General features: G+C 39.3%; 1 protein-coding gene across 1 annotated transcript in view; it reads right to left on the minus strand.

The window, feature by feature from the left end:
• The window catches only part of COPG2 (COPI coat complex subunit gamma 2), a 282874-nt gene that overhangs the window by 239289 nt on the left and 21587 nt on the right, over positions 1-21998 (minus strand). The window contains exon 3 of the mRNA XM_081102433.1: positions 1711-1786. Coding sequence (XP_080958559.1) covers positions 1711-1786 — 76 coding nt within the window. The remainder of the gene's footprint in view (positions 1-1710; positions 1787-21998) is intronic.

The following is a 21998-nucleotide window of genomic DNA, read 5'->3' on the forward strand; positions in this document are numbered from 1 at the left end:
GACATCTATATGTAAGGAAGACAAATAACTATTCAACAATGAAATAAACTGTCTCAAAGTGGAGAGCTCCAATTTGAGGAAACACATAAGCAGGGTTCAACCTACCAAGGATGTTGTAAAGGAAACTCCTAGACGAGGACGAAAGGTGCTTTTAAAATCCTGAAAATTCCTCTATGTCAGCGGTTCTCAACCTGTGGGTCGCGACCCCTTTGGGGGTCGAACAACCCTTTCACAGGGGTCGCCTAAGACCATCCTGCACATCAGATATTTACATTACGATTCATAACAGTAGCAACATTACAGTTATGAAGTAGCAATGAAAATAATTTTATGGTTGGGTCACAACATGAGGAACTGTATTTAAAGGGCCAGAAGGTTGAGAACCACTGCTCTATGTGAAGGGGATCTGTTTTATATGGATCCCAGAGAGTCTTACAAATCAAGTGTAATCTGATTATTTTATATACATAATTAAATGTTTGATATACTACTATAGTGAGCTCTCAATACAAAATCCTCTGAAAATAGAGTTCTTTTTAATTTAACTGGAAGAAAGCTTAGCACTGGAAAGGTGCTGGCCCATGAAGATATGTAAACAGACTGAAAGAGATTTTTAGAAGAGAGTCCTTTTGCTAGCACTGTTATCATCAAGTCTTATGTCACCCACTTAATGCTAAAAACAAAAATAACCACAATAAAATAGCTGAGTAACTGTTTTATTAAAATATTAAAGCATTTCTATTATTCCTTCTAGAATCCAGATTTACCATTTGATCCTGCTCAAGTTTTAAAACTTGAGAGGATTACAAACATATACCCATGCATTAGTATACCTGAAATATTATTTGTTTATCAGTGCCCAGCCTGCCCTCCATTTTAACCTTTCCTACTCACAGTTCCAAGAAATGGACATCCTAGCACACTATGTACCCTCATCTCTCCAGATGTAACAGACTGAGTCAGATATAGGTGTATACAAGCTACTGGGCTGGCTGATGACTAACCAGGTTGTCTTCCTGAACTATTTGAATGATGAGGCTTGAGTCTGGCAAATGATGGATCATAACAGTGAGTATCTAAGAAATCTTGCCGCTGGGTTCCTTACTTGCGCTGGCTTCTGGTTCTAAGTTGTACCTCAAATTCTGAGCGCTCTATATTTTGTAAGAACACTTCTTTTTAAAGCTAAATTCAAATGTTTTTTTGTTTCCTGTAAGCAATGTGCCCTGGCTATAACAAAAGTCTATGAGGGCAAACAGAGAAAGAAATAGACTACTCTAAATAAACAAAAGGAAAAAAAACATTTGAAAGAAAAGAAGCCTGGAACCACAAAAGCCTTTCTGGTGGTCCTGTTTCTCTTACACAGACATATCTCAGAGATACTGCAGGTTCCAGGCCACGCAATAATGCAAGTACCACAATAAAGCAAGTCACATGAATTCTTTTGGTTTCCCAGAGTATATAAAAGTTATGTTTACACTACACTGTAGTCATTAAGTGTGTAAGAATAGCATTATGTCTAAAAAAAAAAATGCAGTATCTGTGAAGCACAGTAAAACGAGGTGGTGTGCCTGTACTGAAGATTCACAGAGCCAGACTAGGGAATCCTACTCAATTACATGGCCTCCTGCAGATAAACAGTGACACCACCACCACACACCGCCCCCCCTCCCCCGCCCTCCCGCTCAACACCCCAGCAAAACAAGAACTTACGTCAGTGATTCTGCAGAGAGCCCTGATGGCCGGGCCCCGGTACACATCTTCCTTTCCTGTCATGTCCTTGGTGAGACTAAGAAAAATCAAATTAGTTACTGTGAAATCAATTAGAGTCAAGTCTTCCCTCTTGTGGAGTCCAGCCTTAGCTAATTCCACTTAACCCCATAACTATCTCAACACAGCTATTGATTCAACAAATATTTATTGAGTGTCTTCTTGGATAAACATTAAAATTATTGGGTAGAAGACAGCAGCGAGCTAAACAAAGACTTTGTCTTCATGGAGCTTATATTCTAGCAGTAACAGAGAGATAATAACCACATAAACCATATTTTAGATACTGACAATTGGCATAAAAAAATAAAGATGCTCAGCCGGCGTGGCTCAGTGGTTTAGCACTGACCTATGAACCAGGAGGTCACGGTTTGATTCCTGGTCAGGGCATATGCCCAGATTGCAGGCTCGATCCCCAGTGTAGGGCATGCAGTAGGCAGCCAACCAATGATTCTCTCTCATCATTGGTACTGATGTTTCTGTCTCTCTCTCCCTCTCCCTTCCTCTCTGAAATCAATAAAAATATTTTTTAAATAAAAAATAAAGATGAGATATTATTCAGAGCCCTGGGCTGAAATCTCCCCAAATCCTAAAAACCCACCATTATCAGACGTAACACTTTAAAAGACACTGGCCCTCATATGGCAGAGGGGACACTGACACAGTGGGTAGCTCAGTTGGTTAGAGAATCGTCCTGATACACGAAGGATCCAGGTTTAACATCTGGTCAGGGCACATACAAGAACTGACCAATGAATGTACAAACAAGTGGAACAACAAATCAATGTTTCTTTTATTTCTCTCTCTCTCAAATCAATAAATTAAAAACTTAAAAAAGTAATTGAACTGACTGAAATGATGAGGTCACTCTCTCCAGCCATGGCTTTCTAAAATAACAATTGTCAATGACTTTAGACTTTTCTGCCTCATTTCAAAAACAGGCCAGAGTAGTGTGGACTGAGCTACTAAATTCTATGTTTATACTTTAAAGAGGTATTTGGCCTTTACATTATTCACCCTATTACCCTTCCTTCACTCATCCTCGTGCACTGACACTACCCCTAACATGACTATCCCTCTCCCTTGCTCAGCTCCCCTCATGGCCACACCTCCAACGTACTCCATTAGGACACCAAGAAGAGAGTTGTGAATAACTGTTAGTCCTTCAATTTCATTCTTTTTTCAATTATAAAAGTATTTCATTTATGTAACAGATACACTTTCAAAATATTCATAAAGGTAAAAAATATCAGGTCTAAGTCTCCCCTCATGCACCCTAGCCTATAGTACCACAGTTTTAAAAATATATGGAAAACCACAGAGATTTATTAAAATGCATGCTAATGGGGTCCCCACTCTTCTGGTACCTTCCTTTTTTACTTAGTAACATAACTTGAGAATCTTTCCGATTGGCAGATTATTTTTTAATTTTAGATATCTATATATTTTTAAGTAACCAAATGTATCTATTGGTGACAGTACCATAGCCTGGCCTGCATCCTGGAAGAGAATTCCCCAACCTAACAGGGTCCTATCTGCAGCCTACTACCTCAGTGAGTATTCAGTAGGCTATCCCATCACTGCACTGGGGTGTCTGCTCCTAGAAGCAGAACATGGTAAAACTATTGGATCTCCTAGTCTTGAGCCACCGTCATGCCGCTTCTGCCATGAAATACATGGCAATGTCGTATAGAGCACCATGGCAATAAATTAAGAATAACTGGGTACCACAACTTGGACTAATGCAAGCCCCTTATTCGTCCTATATTTTACAGTGGTTTCCCATGTAATTTTAAAAAAATTATATAATCAAATTTATCAGTCTTTTCTTTCATTGTTCCTGGAATTTAGTCATAATTAACAAAGCCTTTCCCTACACCAGTGGTTGGCAAACTGCGGCTCGCGAGCCACATGCGGCTCTTTGGCCCCTTGAGTGTGGCTCTCCCACAAAATACCACGTGCGGGTGCGCACATACAGTGCGACTGAAACTTCGTGGCCCATGCGCAGAAGTCAGTATTTTGTGTAAGAGCCACACTCAAGGGGCCAAAGAGCCGCATGTGGCTCGTGAGCCGCAGTTTGCCGACCATTGCCCTACACCATCATTAAAGAGGAATACACTCATGTTTTCTTCTAGTAATTGCATGGTTTTACTTTTTTATTTATATTCCTTATCCATTTAGAGCTTATTCATGTGTATGATGTAAAATATGGATCTGATTTTAACTTTTCCAAGCGGCTATTCAGTTGTCCCAGAATCATGTATTGAAAAATACAAGTTTACCCCAGTGAGTAGAGAGAGAGAGGCCACCTTTGTCATATACTAAATTTCCATGTATATTTGGGTTTAATTCTGTACTTTCCATTTGTATCAGAGAATTCTGGAAAATGCAGATCAGCATGGCAGAGGTGAAACATTACAAAGTCATCACACGTTTTATTCCATTGGTGTATCTGTCTACTCATGTATCAGTACCACCATTCTGTTTTAACTTTACAGGCCTTAATATTTACAGGCTGGGAGAATTAATCCCTCCCCCATGGTTTTCCTTTTCCAGTTTTCTCCAACCTGCTTGCTTTTCCACATGAATTTTAGTATCAAACTTTCTAAATCCATAATAGAGTCTTTTTTTTTTTTACTGGGATTACACTGAATTTATAAATTAATTTAGGGAGGATTAAAATCTTTATAATGTTGACCTATTCAAAAGCAGCAGGTATCTTTACATTTGTTCAAATATACTTTGAGTCTTTCAGGGCTTAAATTTTTTTTACTTCATATAAGTTTTGTGCATTTATTGTCAAAATTATTCCTAAGTGTTTAATCTTATGTGTTGTTGTAGTGAGGTTCTGTGTGTTGTTTGTTTACATGAAGGCTACTGATTTTTGTATGTTAATTTTATGTCCTATGGGAATAGATCAATGTCATTGGAATACCTGAAGAAGAGGAGAAAGGAGATTGGTGCCAAAAATAAACTTTTTGAATAAATAATGTTTGAAAACTTCTAAATTTGGAGAAAGACATAACTTTCTAGTTTCAAGCAACTTAGTGAATCATATACAAAACAAACTCAAAGAATTCCACACCCAAGTACCTAACAAAACTGCTGAAAACCAAAAATAAAGGAAAACTCTTGAACGCAGTAGGAAAAAATGACACATTACAAATAGGGGAACTTATCTGAAAATACTATAGATTTTTCATCAGGAAACACAGATGTCAGAAGACAATGAATGGGACACCAACTTTTTAATGCTAAAACAAAAGAAACTGCCCTGACTGGTTTGGCTCAGTGGATAGAGCGTCTGCCTGCGGACTGGGGGGTCCCGGGTTCGATTCCGGTCAGGGGCATGTGCCTTGGTTGTGGGCACATCCCCAGTGGGAGGGTGTGCAGGGGGCAGCTGATCGATGTTTCTCTCTCATCAATGTTTCTGGCTCTCTATTCCTCTCTCTTCCTCTTTGTAAAAAATCAATAAAATATGTTTAAAAAAAAAAAAAGAAACTGACAACCCAGAATTCCATAGCTACTAAAAATATTTTTTAGGAGTGAAAGTCAAATAAAGACTTCCTCAGATGAAGGTAAACGAAGAGTATTCATCACAATTAAATGAAATATTTCTAAGGAAATATTAAATTGTTTCAGGCTGAAGGGAAATGATACTAGAATGATCCCTAGAACAATCAATACAACTTTACAGGAGTGAAAGAAAGCAGACAAACCTGTCAATCCAGAATGCTATGCCCAGCAAAAGAGCTTTTAAAAATAGGAGGCTGTCCTAGCTGGTTTGACTCAGTGGATAGAGTGTTGGCCTGTGGACTGAAGGGTCCCAGGTTCGATCCTGGTAAAGGGCATGTACCTGGGTTGCAGGTTCCATCCCCAGTGAGGGGCATGCAGGAGGCAGCCAATCAATGATTCTCTCTCATCACTGATGTTTCTATCTCTCTCTCCCTCTTCCTTTCTCTCTGAAATCAATAAAATATGTTTAAAAAACAAAAAGCAAACAGGAGGCTTATTTTACTTTTTCCTCTTTGTTCTCAGTTGGAACTAATTCATGGAATTATCTTCAAGCTCACGGACCCTTTCCTCTGACAAAGCCATTCTGTTACTGAGGCCAGCCAATGAATTTTATTTCACATATCCTACTTTGTCATTTCTAAAATTTTCATTTAGTTCTTTTTACATATAACTATGCTAAGAATTACTTTCTATTCATCTCAACAGTGTTCACCTTTATGGAGCATGGCTGCACTAGCTGCTTTCAAGTTTTTATCCCCAAATCTAGGTAATTTGGGGGTTGGCATCTACTTGATTACCTTTTCTCTTGAGAATTGGTCAGTCTTTCCTGGTTGACTAATACTGGATTATAGCTGGACATTTTTAATATTGTCAGGAGACTGGGTCCTGTTAAAAGTCTCTGAGGAATGTTGCCTTTTGTTTCAGCAAGCAATCCACCCAGTTAGCTTCAGACGACAAATTCTGCCTGATCTTTCGTGCACGTCATTGCTCCCACACTCTGTCTCTCAAGGACTCCTTTTCACAGTTCTTCTAGTCAGGAATATGGGATTCTCTCAGTTTTAGCTCCCTGTGCATCTGCACAATTCTGTGCAAGTAGGTCCTCAAGACATAGAAGTAGAAGACCAAAAAATTTCTCCCCACTCTTCACACAAAGGTTCCCTTTCCTTAGGGACAGATTTTATCTCACAGTTTTTAGGTGTCTGCAACACTGCTCAGACCACAGTAAAGTTGTTTCACAATTGGGGCTGGCCTCAGGGCAGGACCCGAAAGTAAACAGAAACTAAAACAAACAAGGATTCTCCCCCATGCTCTTCAGCTTTTAGGGGCCTTTCTTTAAGCTGGTGCTCAGGCCACAGAGATGGGCTTCTGTCTGTCTTTGTTGACCCTGTCAATAGACAGTTCCCCTGTTTAGCCTGCCCTTGGGTCAAACCCAGAGTATGAAGAGGAAAAATAACCATGAAACTCACTGTTACCATATTGGTTATTCATTAATTACTGTTTTCTCTCCCCAAATTCACCTGCTATTACTGTATACACTTTTCAGGGGCCTTAGATATCTGCTTTTTGTACTTTGATCCAGACGATTTCTGGTAATCATGGGAGAGTTAGCCTGCAGTGTCCTTACTCCATCTCAGCTAGAATTATAAGGCCCCCAGCTTTCCCTTTTATTCATAGTTACTCATTTTATTAGGCTTTGAGAAGGAAGTTTTAAGACTTGGCATCATATTCATCATCATTTCTCTGAAAATCTTCCACAATTTCATTTTAAAAGAGAATAGGTATTATTAACCCAAATAAATCAGGGCATGAGAGGGAAGGGAAGCAGCATACAGAAAGGTTCTCAACACCCATTAAACCCACTATGATGGTTAACTTTATGTCTTTAACTTGACTGCGCTAAGGGAAGCCCAGAAAGCTGGCCACCATTCAAGTAGAAAAGCTGTTTCAGGCTGGAATATCTCTTTCCAAGTAAGTGGATGAACTTAGCTTCTTATTCCCTCAGGAACCTCAGAATATTGCCCTCCCCCTACCCAAATCCTCACAGTATCCCAGCAATTGATTTCAAAACTGCCTGCCAGACAACAGTTTCTACAACCAATATATTTCCTCCTAAATTATGGTTTATGAACTGGTCATTGGATTTTCTGAGACTAGGGATGGAACCTATCACATACTGATACCCAAGCCCCAGCCCACGGGCCACTGCTACTCCCTAATGTGAGTGAGATCCTTCCTCAGGACTCAATTCCGGAATTCTAAGCAATCTTCAGGTACATCTTTCCTGGGTTGTCTCATCAGAGCGGGGTAAAGTGGGATGACCACACTGTCAATACAGATGACCATCTTTAACCAAAGCTCATGTGTTAGTTTGTTTTTAAATGTTATACTTTATACATAATTAAAAATGCACAGCTTACGTGCTCAGATGTTTTTAGCAATTGGGATCACTCATGTAACCTCCACTCAAAATAAAACACTGAGCAATTCCAGCATCTCAGAAAACTCTCTCAGGCCTACTTCCAGTCAATTCCCCCCAACGCACTAGACTTCTGGTTTCTATCACCACAGCTGAGTTTTGGCTGGTCTTCGAATCACATAAATAGAATCACCGGTTTTCTTTTGTTCCAACATAATGTTTAGAAATGTATTCGTGTTGTTGCCCAAATAAGCAATTTGTTCCTTTTTATTGCCAAGGAGTAGTCCGCTGTATTAATATACCACAATTTGTTTACCCATTAACCTGTTGATGAACTTTTGGGCTGTTTCCCGTTTAAGAAAATCACAAATAAAGATGCTAAATAATCTGCTTATAGTCTTTTCTGTGACCATATATTTTTATTTTTATTGTGTAAAATCTAGCAATGGGATTGCTGGTCACAGAGCAGGTATATGTTTAACTTTAAGAAATGGGTAAAGTTTTTCTAAGACAATTGTACCATTCTACTGTGGACAAAAAGGAGGAGGTTCTATGAAAATTAACCTCATAGGATTATCTGATTGTAAATTCCTAACTGGGCAGGTCATGGTGAGTAGTCATGCTCCAGGCATGTAACTTTCTAATAAAAGGTTTTTCTTGCCTGTGGCTCAGTGGTTGAGCATTGACTCATGAACCAGGAGATCATGGTTTGATTCCCAGACAGGGCACATGCCCAGGTGTCAGGCTAGATCTCCAGTGGAGGACATGCAGGAAGCAGCTGGTCGATGATTTTTCTCTCATCATTGATGTTTTTCTCTCCCTCTCCCTTCCTCTCTCTGGGGGGAAAAAAAAAGATTTATCTTTGCTTTAAGCAAGCCTGGCCATTGTGCATCTAGGTTAACACATCTTTAAAATAAGCCTAACCACCCACAAGAGAGCACATAATCTTAAAAACTGTCCTGTAATCTAATCTCCACCTTGCTTTCTCCCACCTTCCTGTACTCTAGCGGTGGGGAACCTTTTTTCTGCCAAGGACCATTTGGGTATTTATAACATCATTGGCTTAATATAATTCACTTAATATAAATTTATGTTGCTATGAAAAAAGCTCCTAGATTTATTGAATTTCGAGTCCCACTTGTGGTTGTCTTGGCAGAGCCAGACCAAATGGTTTCAGGGACCTTATACGGTCCTGATGTAATCTTCATTACCTTCCCACCTTAATTCCAAATGCATAAAAGAAACCGCAAGACTGTTATTCTCTCCAGCAGTGATTTTTCAACTGGTATGGCACAAGAATTTTCAAAACACGCAATACTTGATTATTTAGTCAGGGGCACTGACCTCTTTGCCTTTAGATCCTCAAAAAAATGACAACAGCCAACACAATAGCTGTCCAGTGTCAATGAATCAAAATTATACCCTTTTTCTTTAAATTACACCTATTTTTATTGTCAGGTGGACAAAAGTATATTTTTTGGTGTGGCACAGAATTTTAGTCGTTTATGTGTGCCATGAGATGGAAAAGATTGAAAATTACAGCTCTGGAGTGTTTACAATCATGCTCCCCCGCATATGTCATCAGTTTGGCTTAAATAAACTTACAAAAATTCTCTACACAGTTTGAATGTTCTTACGTCAACACTACATTCCCATCTACAATGTATGAGTGTTTCAACTGTTCCATATACCTGATAGTGATGCAGGCTTTTTGATTTTGGTATTGCCAGGCTTTGTTATTTTAATCATTTTAGTGGGTATAGAATAATATCTTACTGAGGTTTTAATTTGCATTTCCCTCGTAATTATTTATATTAAGTACATTTCCATGTGCTTATTGGCCATCTATATATATTCAGTTGTGAAGGGCATGTCTTCAGGCTTTCTTAATTTCCTTGGTTTCTTACCAAACTAACGCCATCAACTATATTAGTTTTCTACATCTGCTGTAACAAATGACTACGATCAGTGTCTAAAAACAACAAAAATGCTTTATTTTATAGTTCTATGGGCTAGAAGTCCAACATAGGTCTCACAGGGCCAAAATAAAATCATTGTGTCAGTAGGGCTACATTCCTCTCATAGGCAAAATTAACCCGTACATACATATTCACCCCATCCCCAGAATCTCCCAAATCTCAACCTATTACAGTGTGGATGAAAAGGGGTCACATACTAAACCTGACAAGCTCAGGGGAGACTTCAGTGGTAGCCTTACAAAGATCTAAAGTAACTACATAGGATGGTCTGAAATTAAAACTTTCTAACTAAAAGCAATTCATGATGGGTAGTCATGTCCTAGGGCAGTATTTTACCCTAACAAAGATCAATCTTCACCTTTTTTTTTTTTTTAGAGTGGAAGGGAAGGGGAAAGACAGAGAAACATCGTTGTGAGAGAACACATCGATTGACAGCCTCTCACATAAACTCCAACCCAGTTCAGGATCCAGCCTGCAACCAAGGAATGTGCCCTTGATCAGAACTGATCCCACCACCCTTCAGTCCTGGGGCTGATGCTCTTAACTACTGAGCAAAACACCGGCTAGGGCAGTATTCACCTTAACTGAGCCTGTCTCTTTTTGCATCTAGGATAACATGCCTTTGGAATTACAAAGTGGTTTCCTTCCCCCTCCGTATTCCTCAAAGCACAACCACCATACCAGGGCAGAGACCACACATCCCCTCATTGTTACCGTTATGGAGTTGTTGATTGCTGACTATCCTGTACCCATCTATGGAAAAGAAATGTCTCTCATTTTACATTTTATCCAATTCCAGAGGCACCTCCTCCACCACTTTCCTTTCTTCCACCTCCCTAATCTATCACCAATGGATTCCATGTAACCCACTCACGCCTCCTTTTATGATTGTTATGTATAAAATAAGGTGCAAAACTGCCATTTTCTGGAGTATTTTCTCAATCTGTTGAGGTGTTTCTCCCTGGCAATAACTGTCAGTTTGGCTCAAATAAACTCACAAAAATTATTACAGGTTTGGATTTTTCTTATGTTGACATTCACTTGGTGTAGGATTCCGAAGAAGCCCACCCAGGACCAGCTAGACCAGCCATGGGCAAACTACGGCCCGCGGGCCAGATCCGGCCCGTTTGAAATGAATAAAACTAAAAAAAAAAAAAAAAAAAAAAGACCGTACCCTTTTATGTAATGATGTTTACTTTGAATTTATATTAGTTCACACAAACACTCCATCCATGCTTTTGTTCCGGCCCTCCGGTCCAGTTTAAGAACCCATTGTGGCCCTCGAGTCAAAAAGTTTGCCCACCCCTGAGCTAGACTCAACTAGGTACCAGCACGGGCCCATTGTGATCTACCAGCTCCTAGTTTTGCATCGGGTGGACTTGGGTGAGTTCTGCTTGGAATTCCAGACCTCCTTGTCTTAAAGTAAGAGGCCCAGATTTTACTTGAGCTGCCTTTTATTTTTCTTTCTTTTAAATCCTCAATGTGGAACTAAAAAGTTAAGGGTTGAGAGGACCCAGGCAAAGGCAGGACTGAAGGAAAAATAGGTGGCTGATTTTTAACTTTGGTTTTTCCATTGGAATTGCTTTCTGAAAGTCTGAACAAAAACCTTTTGCTGACAAATGAGAGCCTGAACTTGTTCTGCTCTGAAGATAAGGGGCACATACTCACTCCAGCCTGAATCTCGGATATTCTTAGTTGACTAAGAATCTTTGTAGAGGTGTCAGGGGGCATTACCCATGACATGCAGAAGCCCCATAGGGAATTCCAACTCAACTGTAATTAAACAATTGACTTGTCCAGGGTTGCGCTTGTCCAGGTTGGTCACCTAGCACTCTGAGTCCTCACAGCTGTATTAGACAGCTGGGGGAGAAACAAAAGCACTAAGAGGTTTGATGTAACTCAAGAGGTGAGAGCCCTGTGGAACTCAACCAACAAGCAGCACACTTAGACCCACTACACCAAGCATGTCAAACTCAAAGGCTAACACGAACCAAATAAACAAGGTTTAAGTTTCTGTGGACCGCAAATAAACAAAAGCTTCAATTTTCACAGAAACGCAGGTTTATTTCGATAGAGACATGCTGAATACAAAGGGCTGAAATAAATGAGTCATCGTTAACATAAAATAATAGAACATTTTAATAAAAAATAGTATTTCTTATTGAACACTAATTTACCAGACACTGAATAACTGCACAAATTCATAAGCATAATGCAAATAAACCTATTTTTCTTGTTCTCTAAAAGCGAAATATTTCCTGTTGCACACACCAAACAAGTTAGTACAAGACTAATGACATGGCAATCGGCTGCTAAAATATTTGCTGCTAGTATTAGTGGAGAGAAATGGTGTGCCAGCATGGAAGGTGGGTAAAGGAAATGAATGCAACACAATTATAGTAATCAGTTATTAGCAAATGTTGTAGTTCATTATTAATAATTATGTATAACAGGATATTGTAAAAATTAAGTTACGAAATTTTTATTAAAACTTTTTCTTACATACTGTTATATTGGCTGGGCTGCAAAAATATTCTTTGCGGGCCCCAAGTTTGACATGCTTGCACTACTCACTATCCCTAGAGATTTGTTCAGACTCTACAGCTCCCAAAATAATGCCTTGGCCAATGTGGCTCAGTTGGTTGGAGCATCATTCCATACACCAAAAGATCATGGGTTCAATTCCTGGTTAGGGCACATACCCAGGTTGTGTTTTCAATCCCCAGTTGTTCAGACAACCAACCGATATTTCTCTCTCATACCTCTCTAAAATAAATAAAAACATATCCTCATGTGAGGATTAAACAAACAAAAAACCAAAAGGCCAGAAACTCTCAAACCCCAGACTCCATTAATACACCTCGTAGGAAGCCTTTACTTGCAAATACTTAACAGAAATCAGAATATTTAACTAGAAATGATATCAATTTAAAATGGCCAAAAATGCAAGTTTTCTTTCAGCACTTAATTTTTGCATGCAAAATTAGAAAATGCTGGCTCTATAATTAAACTGAATGAATGGAAAACATATCTTGATTAGGAAACTGAAAACTTCTAGGAAGAGCATAGATATTATTTTTAAAATAAGAAATTTTAGAGACTGGCTCTAAACTAAAGAAGGCTTCTGAAGCTAATAAATGCTAACTTCTCATTCTTCCACCTTCCACAGCTCCACTATATTTGCTCTCTGAGCTTCCTTGTCCTGACTTACCCTTCTCCTCCCTTCCTCCTTCCCTTCTATCTCCTCTGTATCTCCTGCACTATCACTCTCCACTGACCTAAGGGAAAATGAGAATAGGAATTCAGACAAGGATAATCCAGGGATTCTAGCAGCTCCCTTTGCAGAAAATCTGGTCTCAGGCAGAGAGGAACCAGCAACTGTTCCCCGATTTTCTCCAGGACACTGATGGGTTTGTAAAGGAATTTAATTTAACTGTTTAGAACATGTAATCCTGGCTATTCTGACCTATTCCGATTAATATACCTACTGGTTTCTGGCAACAGAATTGATAAATACAGTCTGCTAGGAAACTATAGAGGAATCTGTATAAAGCCAGGCCACCTTAAAAAGAACTATAGGAAGCTGAAATAGGATTTATAAAGAGAAAATTTAAAAAGAGAGAAAAACAAGTACAGATTTGCTCTGAGGATGTTTTCCCCTTCTCTTTACTGATAGTTTAAGAAAAATTAAAATCTACCAAAAAAGGGGGGGAAATTACTAAGGTACTTCAAATACTGGGGCTATTTTATCTGTTCTTAACCACACCTACGTTAGAGTAAAGCTTCTGTGCAAATGGTAGGGATATCTAATTACCAATGTGTGTTTTTTTCTTTTTTTATTGATTTCAGAGAGGAAGGGAGAACCTGTCCCCTTCTAACTAGTGAATGTAAGAGAAATATACATATATTGCTGATCAAATCTGCCTCAATTCACCTGAGAGGGCAAGATTTTCTTGAAACCAATGATGCCCACTACCCTTTCTCCAGAAGGGTGAAATGTATTTAGAAGTCAATAAATCAGGTACTGAACCAATTGGGGAAAAAAATGATTTTAAAGAAACCTCCCTCACAAGAGGAACTGACTGCTTGTTACAGGACATTCCAATGCAACTACAGGCCTTTTCCAATCACCAATATTCTTTATGCACAAGCTGGAAGTCAGCCCAATATACAAGATTACTTTTTTAAAGGGGCTTACAATTCCATGCAAGAGCCCCTGTAATTTTCCTTTCCTTCCAATAAGGAAACTCAAAGAAGGGAGATTAGTACAAAATCTCATAGCTATAAATAAAACAATTATTCCCAAACATCCTGTGGTTCCAAATTCAATAACCTATTATCAGCTATTCCTGTGGACTGCCAATAGCTTTCAGTAATAGATTTGTGTGGTGCCTTTTTCAGCATTCCAGCAGAAAAAGATAGTCATTACGTCTTTGCTTTTACCTGGGAAGATTACAAGTTTACTTAAACAGTAATGCCTTAGAGATATACAAAGTCCCAACTATTTCTCTTAGATACTAAAAGCTTACTTAAATGATGTTAAATTTTTTTCTAGAGATTTTACAAGATTTCACTCTAATCCAATCTATATATATAAAAGCCTAGCGACCGTTATGACCGGACGACCGGCTGGTAGCTATGATGTGCACTGACCACCAGAGGGCAGATGCTCAATGCAGAAGCTGCTCCCTGGTGGTCAGTGCACTCCCACAGCCAGCCTCCCACAGTCCCTCCCCCCGCCAGCCGGCCAGCCCCAATCAGCCCCGATTGACGGCCAGGCCGAAGGATCCCACCTGTGCACAAATTCTTGCATGGGGCCTCTAGTATGTGAATAATTTACTTGTATGCTCTAGGACATTACTAGACTGGAAAAAGGACACAATTTTTCTATAACAATAGCTAGCTATAAAAGGGCATAAGGTCTCAAAGGATAAGCTTCAATTCTGCTTATCTCAAGTAAAATACCTTGGCCATCTCATCTCTAAAAATGGGCTACTAATTAACCCTGAAAGATTCAGAGGAATTCTATTTTTTCCTCTTCCAAAACCAAGAAAGCAGCTTAGAGAATTCCTGGGTTAGACTGGATATTGTCACAATTGGGTTCCAAATTTTTCATTAATGGCCCAGCCTCTATATGTCTATTAAAGTCAAATTGACCTCACCCAATTCAGTGGAACCCAGAAGGGAAACAAGCTATAAAATCTCTAAAGAATCATCTAAAGCTTCCACTCTGGGACACCTTAATTATAAACTTTCCAACCTTTTATACATGAAAATAAAGGAGTTTTAACTAAAAAATATATAGGCCCAGTCGGTGTGGCTCAGTGGTTGAGTGTTGACCAGTGAACCAGAAGATCACGGTTTGATTTCCAATTGGGGCATATGCCTGGGTTGCGGGCTCTATCCCCAGTAGGGGGCATGCAGAAGGCAGCTGAACAGTTATCTCTCTCATCATTAAATGTTTCTATCTCTTTGAAATCAATTTAAAAAAACACACATTAAAAATAAAGCAAATACTTTTTTAAAAAATTAAAAATATACAGATTATCATAGAACTACAGGCTATTATAGTCAGCAATTAGACTCAGTAGCCAAAGGGCTCCCTCCCTGCATAACAGCCATCTCTTCTATAGACATGTTGTTAAGCAAACAGAAAAGATAATTGTGGGCTCTCTTTTGTTTATATTTCTCACTAGAGGCCCGGTGCATGAGATTCATGCACTCGGGGTTGTGGAGGTATCTCAGCCTGGCCTGCACCCTCCTGCAGTCCAGGAGCCCTCAGGGAATGTCCAACTGCCAGCTTAGGCCCGCTCCCTGCTCCTTAGCTCAGCAGAGATGGGAGAGGCTCCTGCCACCACCGCTGCTCTTGCCAGCCATGAGCCCTGCTCAGGGCTTCTGGCAGAGCGGCATTCCCCCTGTGGGAGCGCTCTGACCACCAGGTGGCATCTCCTGTGTTGAGCATCTACGCCCTGGTGGTCAGTGCATGTCATAGCAACTGGTCATTCTGCTTTTTGGTCAATTTGCATATTAGCTTTTTATTATATAGGATTGTGTTGAACTCCACTAAATTCTTATCATACCCAATATTCTGTCAGCCGACTGACTCTTGCCACCTGCACCTATTTTACTTGAACTTGATGTTACAATCAACCCAGCAACTATGCTACTTTCTTTACAGGATGAAGACATCCATGAAAGTGTTTTGCTTACTGGTCACCTTCTTATTCATAGGAATGGTTTATAGGAAACTCCTTGATAGTGCTGACTTAATCTGGCTTACAAATGGATCTCTGAAAGATAAACAGGTATGTTACCAAGCTAGACATGAAATAACTACCTAAAAAAAATCTGCCCAGCAAGCTGAATTAATTGTTACAACTTGAACTTGTCAATTGGCCAAAGATCAAATAGCCAATATTTACACCTATAGTAGCTATGCCTTTGGTGTAGCTCACAACTTTAGAATATTGTTGAAGTACCAAGGTTTCTTAATTTCCTCAGGGCAGCCCATAAAGAATTGAAAATAGGTTGTAAAATTATTAGATGTCATACAGAAATTGAAACAATTAGCAGTTATCCAAATTCCAGCTATTCTAAATAGCTGGCACCATGGAAACAAAAGGAAATTACTAGCTAATGCTACAGCTAGATCGGCAGCATTAAACAGCCAAATTATCCAGACCTGAGACTCACCTTACTTCCTATTAAATTAATTTAAAAAACGAAAAATCTTATAGTTCGAATGGACAGTTGCCGAAGAAAAGAGAATATGACAATTAAAAGGGAGAACCTTTGTCTCAGGCAAACAGATACAACTTGGACCCAGTCAGAAAACAATCTCACATATAGTGGTTTAATTACGTATACTTTAATATGTACATAAGCTAAAACACTGGGTCTTGAAAAAAATAATTTCACAAAGTAAAAAATATTACTGCTACTGTAACTCAAAAACTGTACAGCACATATTCTATTTATCCAAATATAACCCCGAGAAATCATTCCACAGGTTCCAAGGACATTTCCCACTTCCTTTAGATCCATTTTAAGTATGGTAATTGAATTTTATCCAAATGCCACCATCTAAAGAACAGAAATATGTGTTAGCTATTATTTGTATGCGTTGAGACATTCCCTGGCAAGAGAACCACAGCCTTAATGATAGGTAAATTATTAGAAAAAAATTAATTCCCAATTGGGGAATTCCCTCTGAGTTACAGTGACGGAGGGACTCATTATACTGGTCAAATAATGCAATCAATTTGTAACAGGTGGCCTATTCTATAATATTTTATTGTGCCTATCACCCTCAATTCTCCCTCAACATGGCCCTCTATAACTACTACAATACAAATGGTACAATTAAAACTCAACTAGATAAATTTTCAGAAACTTTTAATCTCCCGTGGCCAAAAGCTCTCCCTATACTGATACTCAACCTGAAATCTACTTCTTTTGATAAACATAGTCTTTCTCTTTATGAAATAGTCCACTAGCTGCCCTATGAATCAAGATGAAGGGACATATGAATCAACTTTACTAAAAGAAGACATTCTGTATTATCAAGGGCTCATTAACCAGCTTATAGAAACTGATAAATTAGTAACATTCATTCCACAGTGCACTCCTGGGAGATGAAGACTTCAAAGACCACGACTTACACCCATGTCCATTGGAAAGACATTAACCAAAAACTCTCTCCAACATTATTGGAAGGGACCTTATCCGGTGCTTAACCACAAATGGACATCTGCCCCTGTCTCTGACACTTGCCTCTTCCTACAGTGGAGATTTAAAGATTTCTCCAGGATGAGAAATTGACAACATCAAAAATCGACAGCTATCCCAAGACATGGACACGGCAAGGTATACCTACAAATTGATGTTGAATTTCATTTGTTTGAATGTATTTACCTGTCTGCTAATATTAATAATATTATATTTGTTCTTTAGGCTTTTCTCAAACCTTGTGTATATAGCCCAACTGTTAATAATTGCTGAAGGTGTTATAATACTCTTTTTTATATAGCTTCTCTTTTGGAATTTAGAAGAAATGCTATTGCAAAAAGAAGGAAAAGGATGTGTATATTTTTAAGAGAAGTTAAAATAGTTTGTCCTAATAAGCTGGATATTTTTGAAGGAATAAAAAGAGACAAACTAAGCAGAGGGCAATTGTAGAAAGTTAGTGAAAAACAATATAAGGAAGAAATTTTACATATAAATTCCAGAATCTAATTATGAGAATATACTTACCCCTTAACCCAACAAAGACTACTATATTAATTCAGGTAGAAGCTAAAATGGCATAAAAACATGGCCCTCTATAACTACTACTGAAGCACAGGAAATCTTGAAACTCTTACTGTCCTCTCGGCCTCTGAAATTTTAAATGGTAATTGTAATTTATAGCATTGTGTTCCTACAGTCTTGGTTCTGATTACAACTTAAGGTTACAGCTTCCAATTGCAGAACTAGTGGAAGTCAGATCAACAACAGCACACAAGTGCTTCCAATGGAAATAGATGGGTCACAGTAAATAGGAATCCATCTCATGGTCAGATTATGAAAACTGGAGAGATGTAAGGTATGTCCTCAAACTATAAGTGAATGCTATACTAGATGCAAAATAGATAGGAAAATTAGGCAACAACACTTGGATCATGATAGCTTATAGGTTAGAAATGACCCTTAATAAAGGCCCTTAAGACCTGAATGCTTCCCATTTATCTACTTTTCACTTTTGAGAAAATTTGGCCTTGACTTCCATCCAAGGTTCCTGTCTTGCCCTATCCCCAATGGTCCATCATTCAGCAAGACAGATGCTGATTCTGAGACTTCCTAGGAATAAGCCTTCCTAGCACCCTGGGACCTCATTATCCAAACACAAGGTTGGTCATCAATGCATCCTTTGGATTTATAATCAAAAGAGGGACATGTGGACCAAAAGGGGCCACATACTAAACCTGGCAGACTCAAAGGAGGCCTGCGTGGCCGCCTTACAAACTCAGAGACCTAAAGTAACTACACAGGATGGTCTGAAATTAAAACTTTCTGACTAAAAGCAGTTCAAGGTGGGTAGTCATGTCCTAGGGCAGTATTTTTCCCTAACAAATGTCAATCTTCACCTTAACTGAGCCTGTCTGTTGTCTTTTTGCATCTAGGATAACATACCTGATACCATGCCTTTGGAATTACAAAATAATGCCCTTCCCCCTAACCCCCCCATTCCAAAGCACAACTACCACACCAGAGCAGGGACCATGCATCCCCTCATTGTTACTGTTATCATGTTGATTGTTAACCACCCTGTACCCACCTATATAAGAGAAATATGTGTCTATTATTTTACTTTTTATCCAATTCCTGTGGTTTGCCCATCCACCTCACCCCCAAGCTTTCTCCCAACTCCCTAATCTATTACCAGTGGATTTCATGTAACCCACTTATACCTCCTCCTTTTACTGTAATGTATAAGATAAGGTGCAAAACTGCCATTTTCCAGAGCATTTTCTCAATCCATTGAGGTTTTGCTTCCTGGCAATTGTCATCAGTTTGGCTCAAATAAGCTCATAAAAATTCTTACAAGTTTGGATGTTTCTTAGGTTGACAACAGCATCCATGCAAAGTCCAAATCTCACCTAAATTTCACTCAGAAGTCCCAATTATATCATCAAAATCAACCAAATGAGGTATGGGTGAGACTCTGGATATAATCCATCTGTCCTGAGGCAAAATTCCTCTCCACCTGTGAGCCTATAAAACTAGATGTTCTTGGCTCCCAATACAAGAGTGGGACTGCCATAGGATAACAGATATAACCATTCCTGTTCAAAAAGAGAGAAATGGAGGAAGAAGAGTCACTGGTCCATGCAAATTTGAAATCGAGACAGGCAAACTGGAAAAGGGCTCAAGTCCTAGGCAGAATTCTCTATACTCCCCAGCTCAACCAATGGGCCTGCGCTTCTGCCCTCAGAGCCACCCTTCCAGTTTACAGCGGGCAGCATGTTTCCTGCTTGCAGATTTGGGGCTCTGACAGCCTTCTTTCACTTTGTCCTCTCTCTGTTCCTTTTAGTTCAAACTGGCAGTGTTGCTGCTCGAAGACTCTCAAGAGCCTGTGGGACTACCATATGCGCCCTCCATTAGACAAGAGGCCCCCTCAGAGATCTTGTCTGGATATTCCCGCCTCTATTTTTGGCTTCTCCTTAGAAGCTGAGGGAATCAGAGTCCCACCCTTGATCTCTTCAGAGTGTTTTGTATAAGTGAGTACTCTGACCTTTCAATCTTTCTGAGGTTTTAGCAAAAAGACTATAGAGTAACCCCTTTGACTTTTTCTCTACAGCATGTTTTCCTACTGGATCTTTATTTTAGCATCCTTTGCCATTTTGGTAGGCTAAGAATTTCCAAAATTAAGAACTCCTGGTTCCTTTTTTTAAAAAGGTATAATTGACATATAACATTGTATTAGTTTCAGGTGTATAAAACCTCGATACAGTGGGGCCTTGACTTACAGTTTAATTCGTTCCGAGACTGAGCTCATTAACTCAAATTACTCTATCAACTCAATGCAAAAAATCAGCCGAAAGGCAGCTGGTATCTCAAAAAACTCGTTAGTCGGGACACTCGTATAGTCAAGGCCCCACTGTATAACAGACTCAGGCAAGGAGGTGTCCATTAAAGCCAAAGTCGGTTATATAAAAAAGTAGGTTTTCCAAATGTATATGTTAAAAAATTGACAAATTAGTTCATTTACCTGTTTTCACTTATATAGACATGACATGATTGTGTAATTAAAATTTAAGTATGTATGAAAAGTTTAATTTCACAGAAAGGTTTGCTATATTACAGTCATTTTAACTTTATACTGAGTAGGTCTAACAAACACATGCATTCACATCAAGAGTCAACAGGTGCACACGGCTGGGGCGTGGCTTAGCGCACGTGGAACATCGGCTCACACGTGTTAAAACTGCTGCAGAAAGTCACCCCAGGGAACAACAGGACCAATCACCACCCCCGATGCAGTGATCATGTGCTAATCGTTCACCAAACATTGTTTGTGAGCAGCGACTCTTGGATTTCAATGTGTAGATTAGAGGGGGAGATATGTAATATTTATTTTTGTCAGCGAAATTACTACAGTGTTTTTTCCAGCATATGGCCTATTCGCTAAAATTTGTTAAAAATAAGTGAATTTTAAAAAATGTAACAGTGAATTAATAACAAACTAACCTGTTAACTTAATTATAAGCAAATCTTGGTTAATAGCATTTTATCATTAACAGGTGGCCCTGGCTGGTGTTGCTCCATAGTTACAGTGTCAGCCCACACACAAAGGGTCTCAGGTTCGATTCCAGGTCAAGGGCATGTACCTCGGTTGTAGGTTTGATCCCGGCCTACTCCCTCCCTGTTTCCTTCCTCCCTCCTCCTCCCCTCCCTTCCCCTCTCTAAAAATCAATGAAAAAAATATCCTTGGGTGAGGATTAACAATAGCAACAAAAAATTAAAAGGGTGTTACTTTTCATTTATGACACACGGACCAGAAATTTTGAGCATTAAATTCAAAGTCCGTTAAATCAAGGTTCACAAAATTGAGGGTTTACTGTACAATTATTATTTTTTTTTTGTAAAGAACTCCTGGTTCTTGTTTAACAGGTCTCTCTAAAATTTCTCTACTCTCAAATTTACTGTCACAAAAGAAACCAGGCTGCACCTCAACACTGTCTGGAAATCTTAGTTAAATTCATTGATTAGAAGTCCTGCTTGCCACATAACTGCAGGACACAATTCCACCAACTTTCTGTCACTACATAACAAGGATCCCCTTTCCTCCAGTTTGTATCATCTTCCCCATTTTCTTCTGAGCTTCCAATAGCAGCACCTTTAAGGCCCATATTTTATTTTATTTATTATTATTTTTTAATCCTCACCTAAGGATATTTTTCCATTGCTTTTAGATAGAGTGGAAGGGAGGGAAAGAGGAGGGGGAAGAGAGAGAGGGAAAACATTGCTGTGAAAGAGACACATGGACTGGTTGCCTCCCACATGCACCCCACTGGGGCAAGGAATGAACCGGCAACCCAGGTACATGCCCTTGCCAGAACCAAACCCAAAGCCCTTGGGTATGCGGGCCAGTGCTCTAACCACTGAGACACCAGTCAGGGCAAGGCCCATATTTATTCGGACAGTCACTACTCTATGTCACTTCTCTGTAGCAGAGTCATTGACATCCACATTTCTAGTAACGATCTGTTCAAGTCAATAGCGGCTTTTTCTATCATGCTCTTCAAAATATTTCCAGCAGCTGCTCACTGCTCAATTCC

This window comes from Myotis nattereri (genome assembly GCF_964212035.1).
Source record: "Myotis nattereri genome assembly, chromosome: 11".
NCBI classification, from domain to species: Eukaryota; Metazoa; Chordata; class Mammalia; order Chiroptera; family Vespertilionidae; genus Myotis; species Myotis nattereri.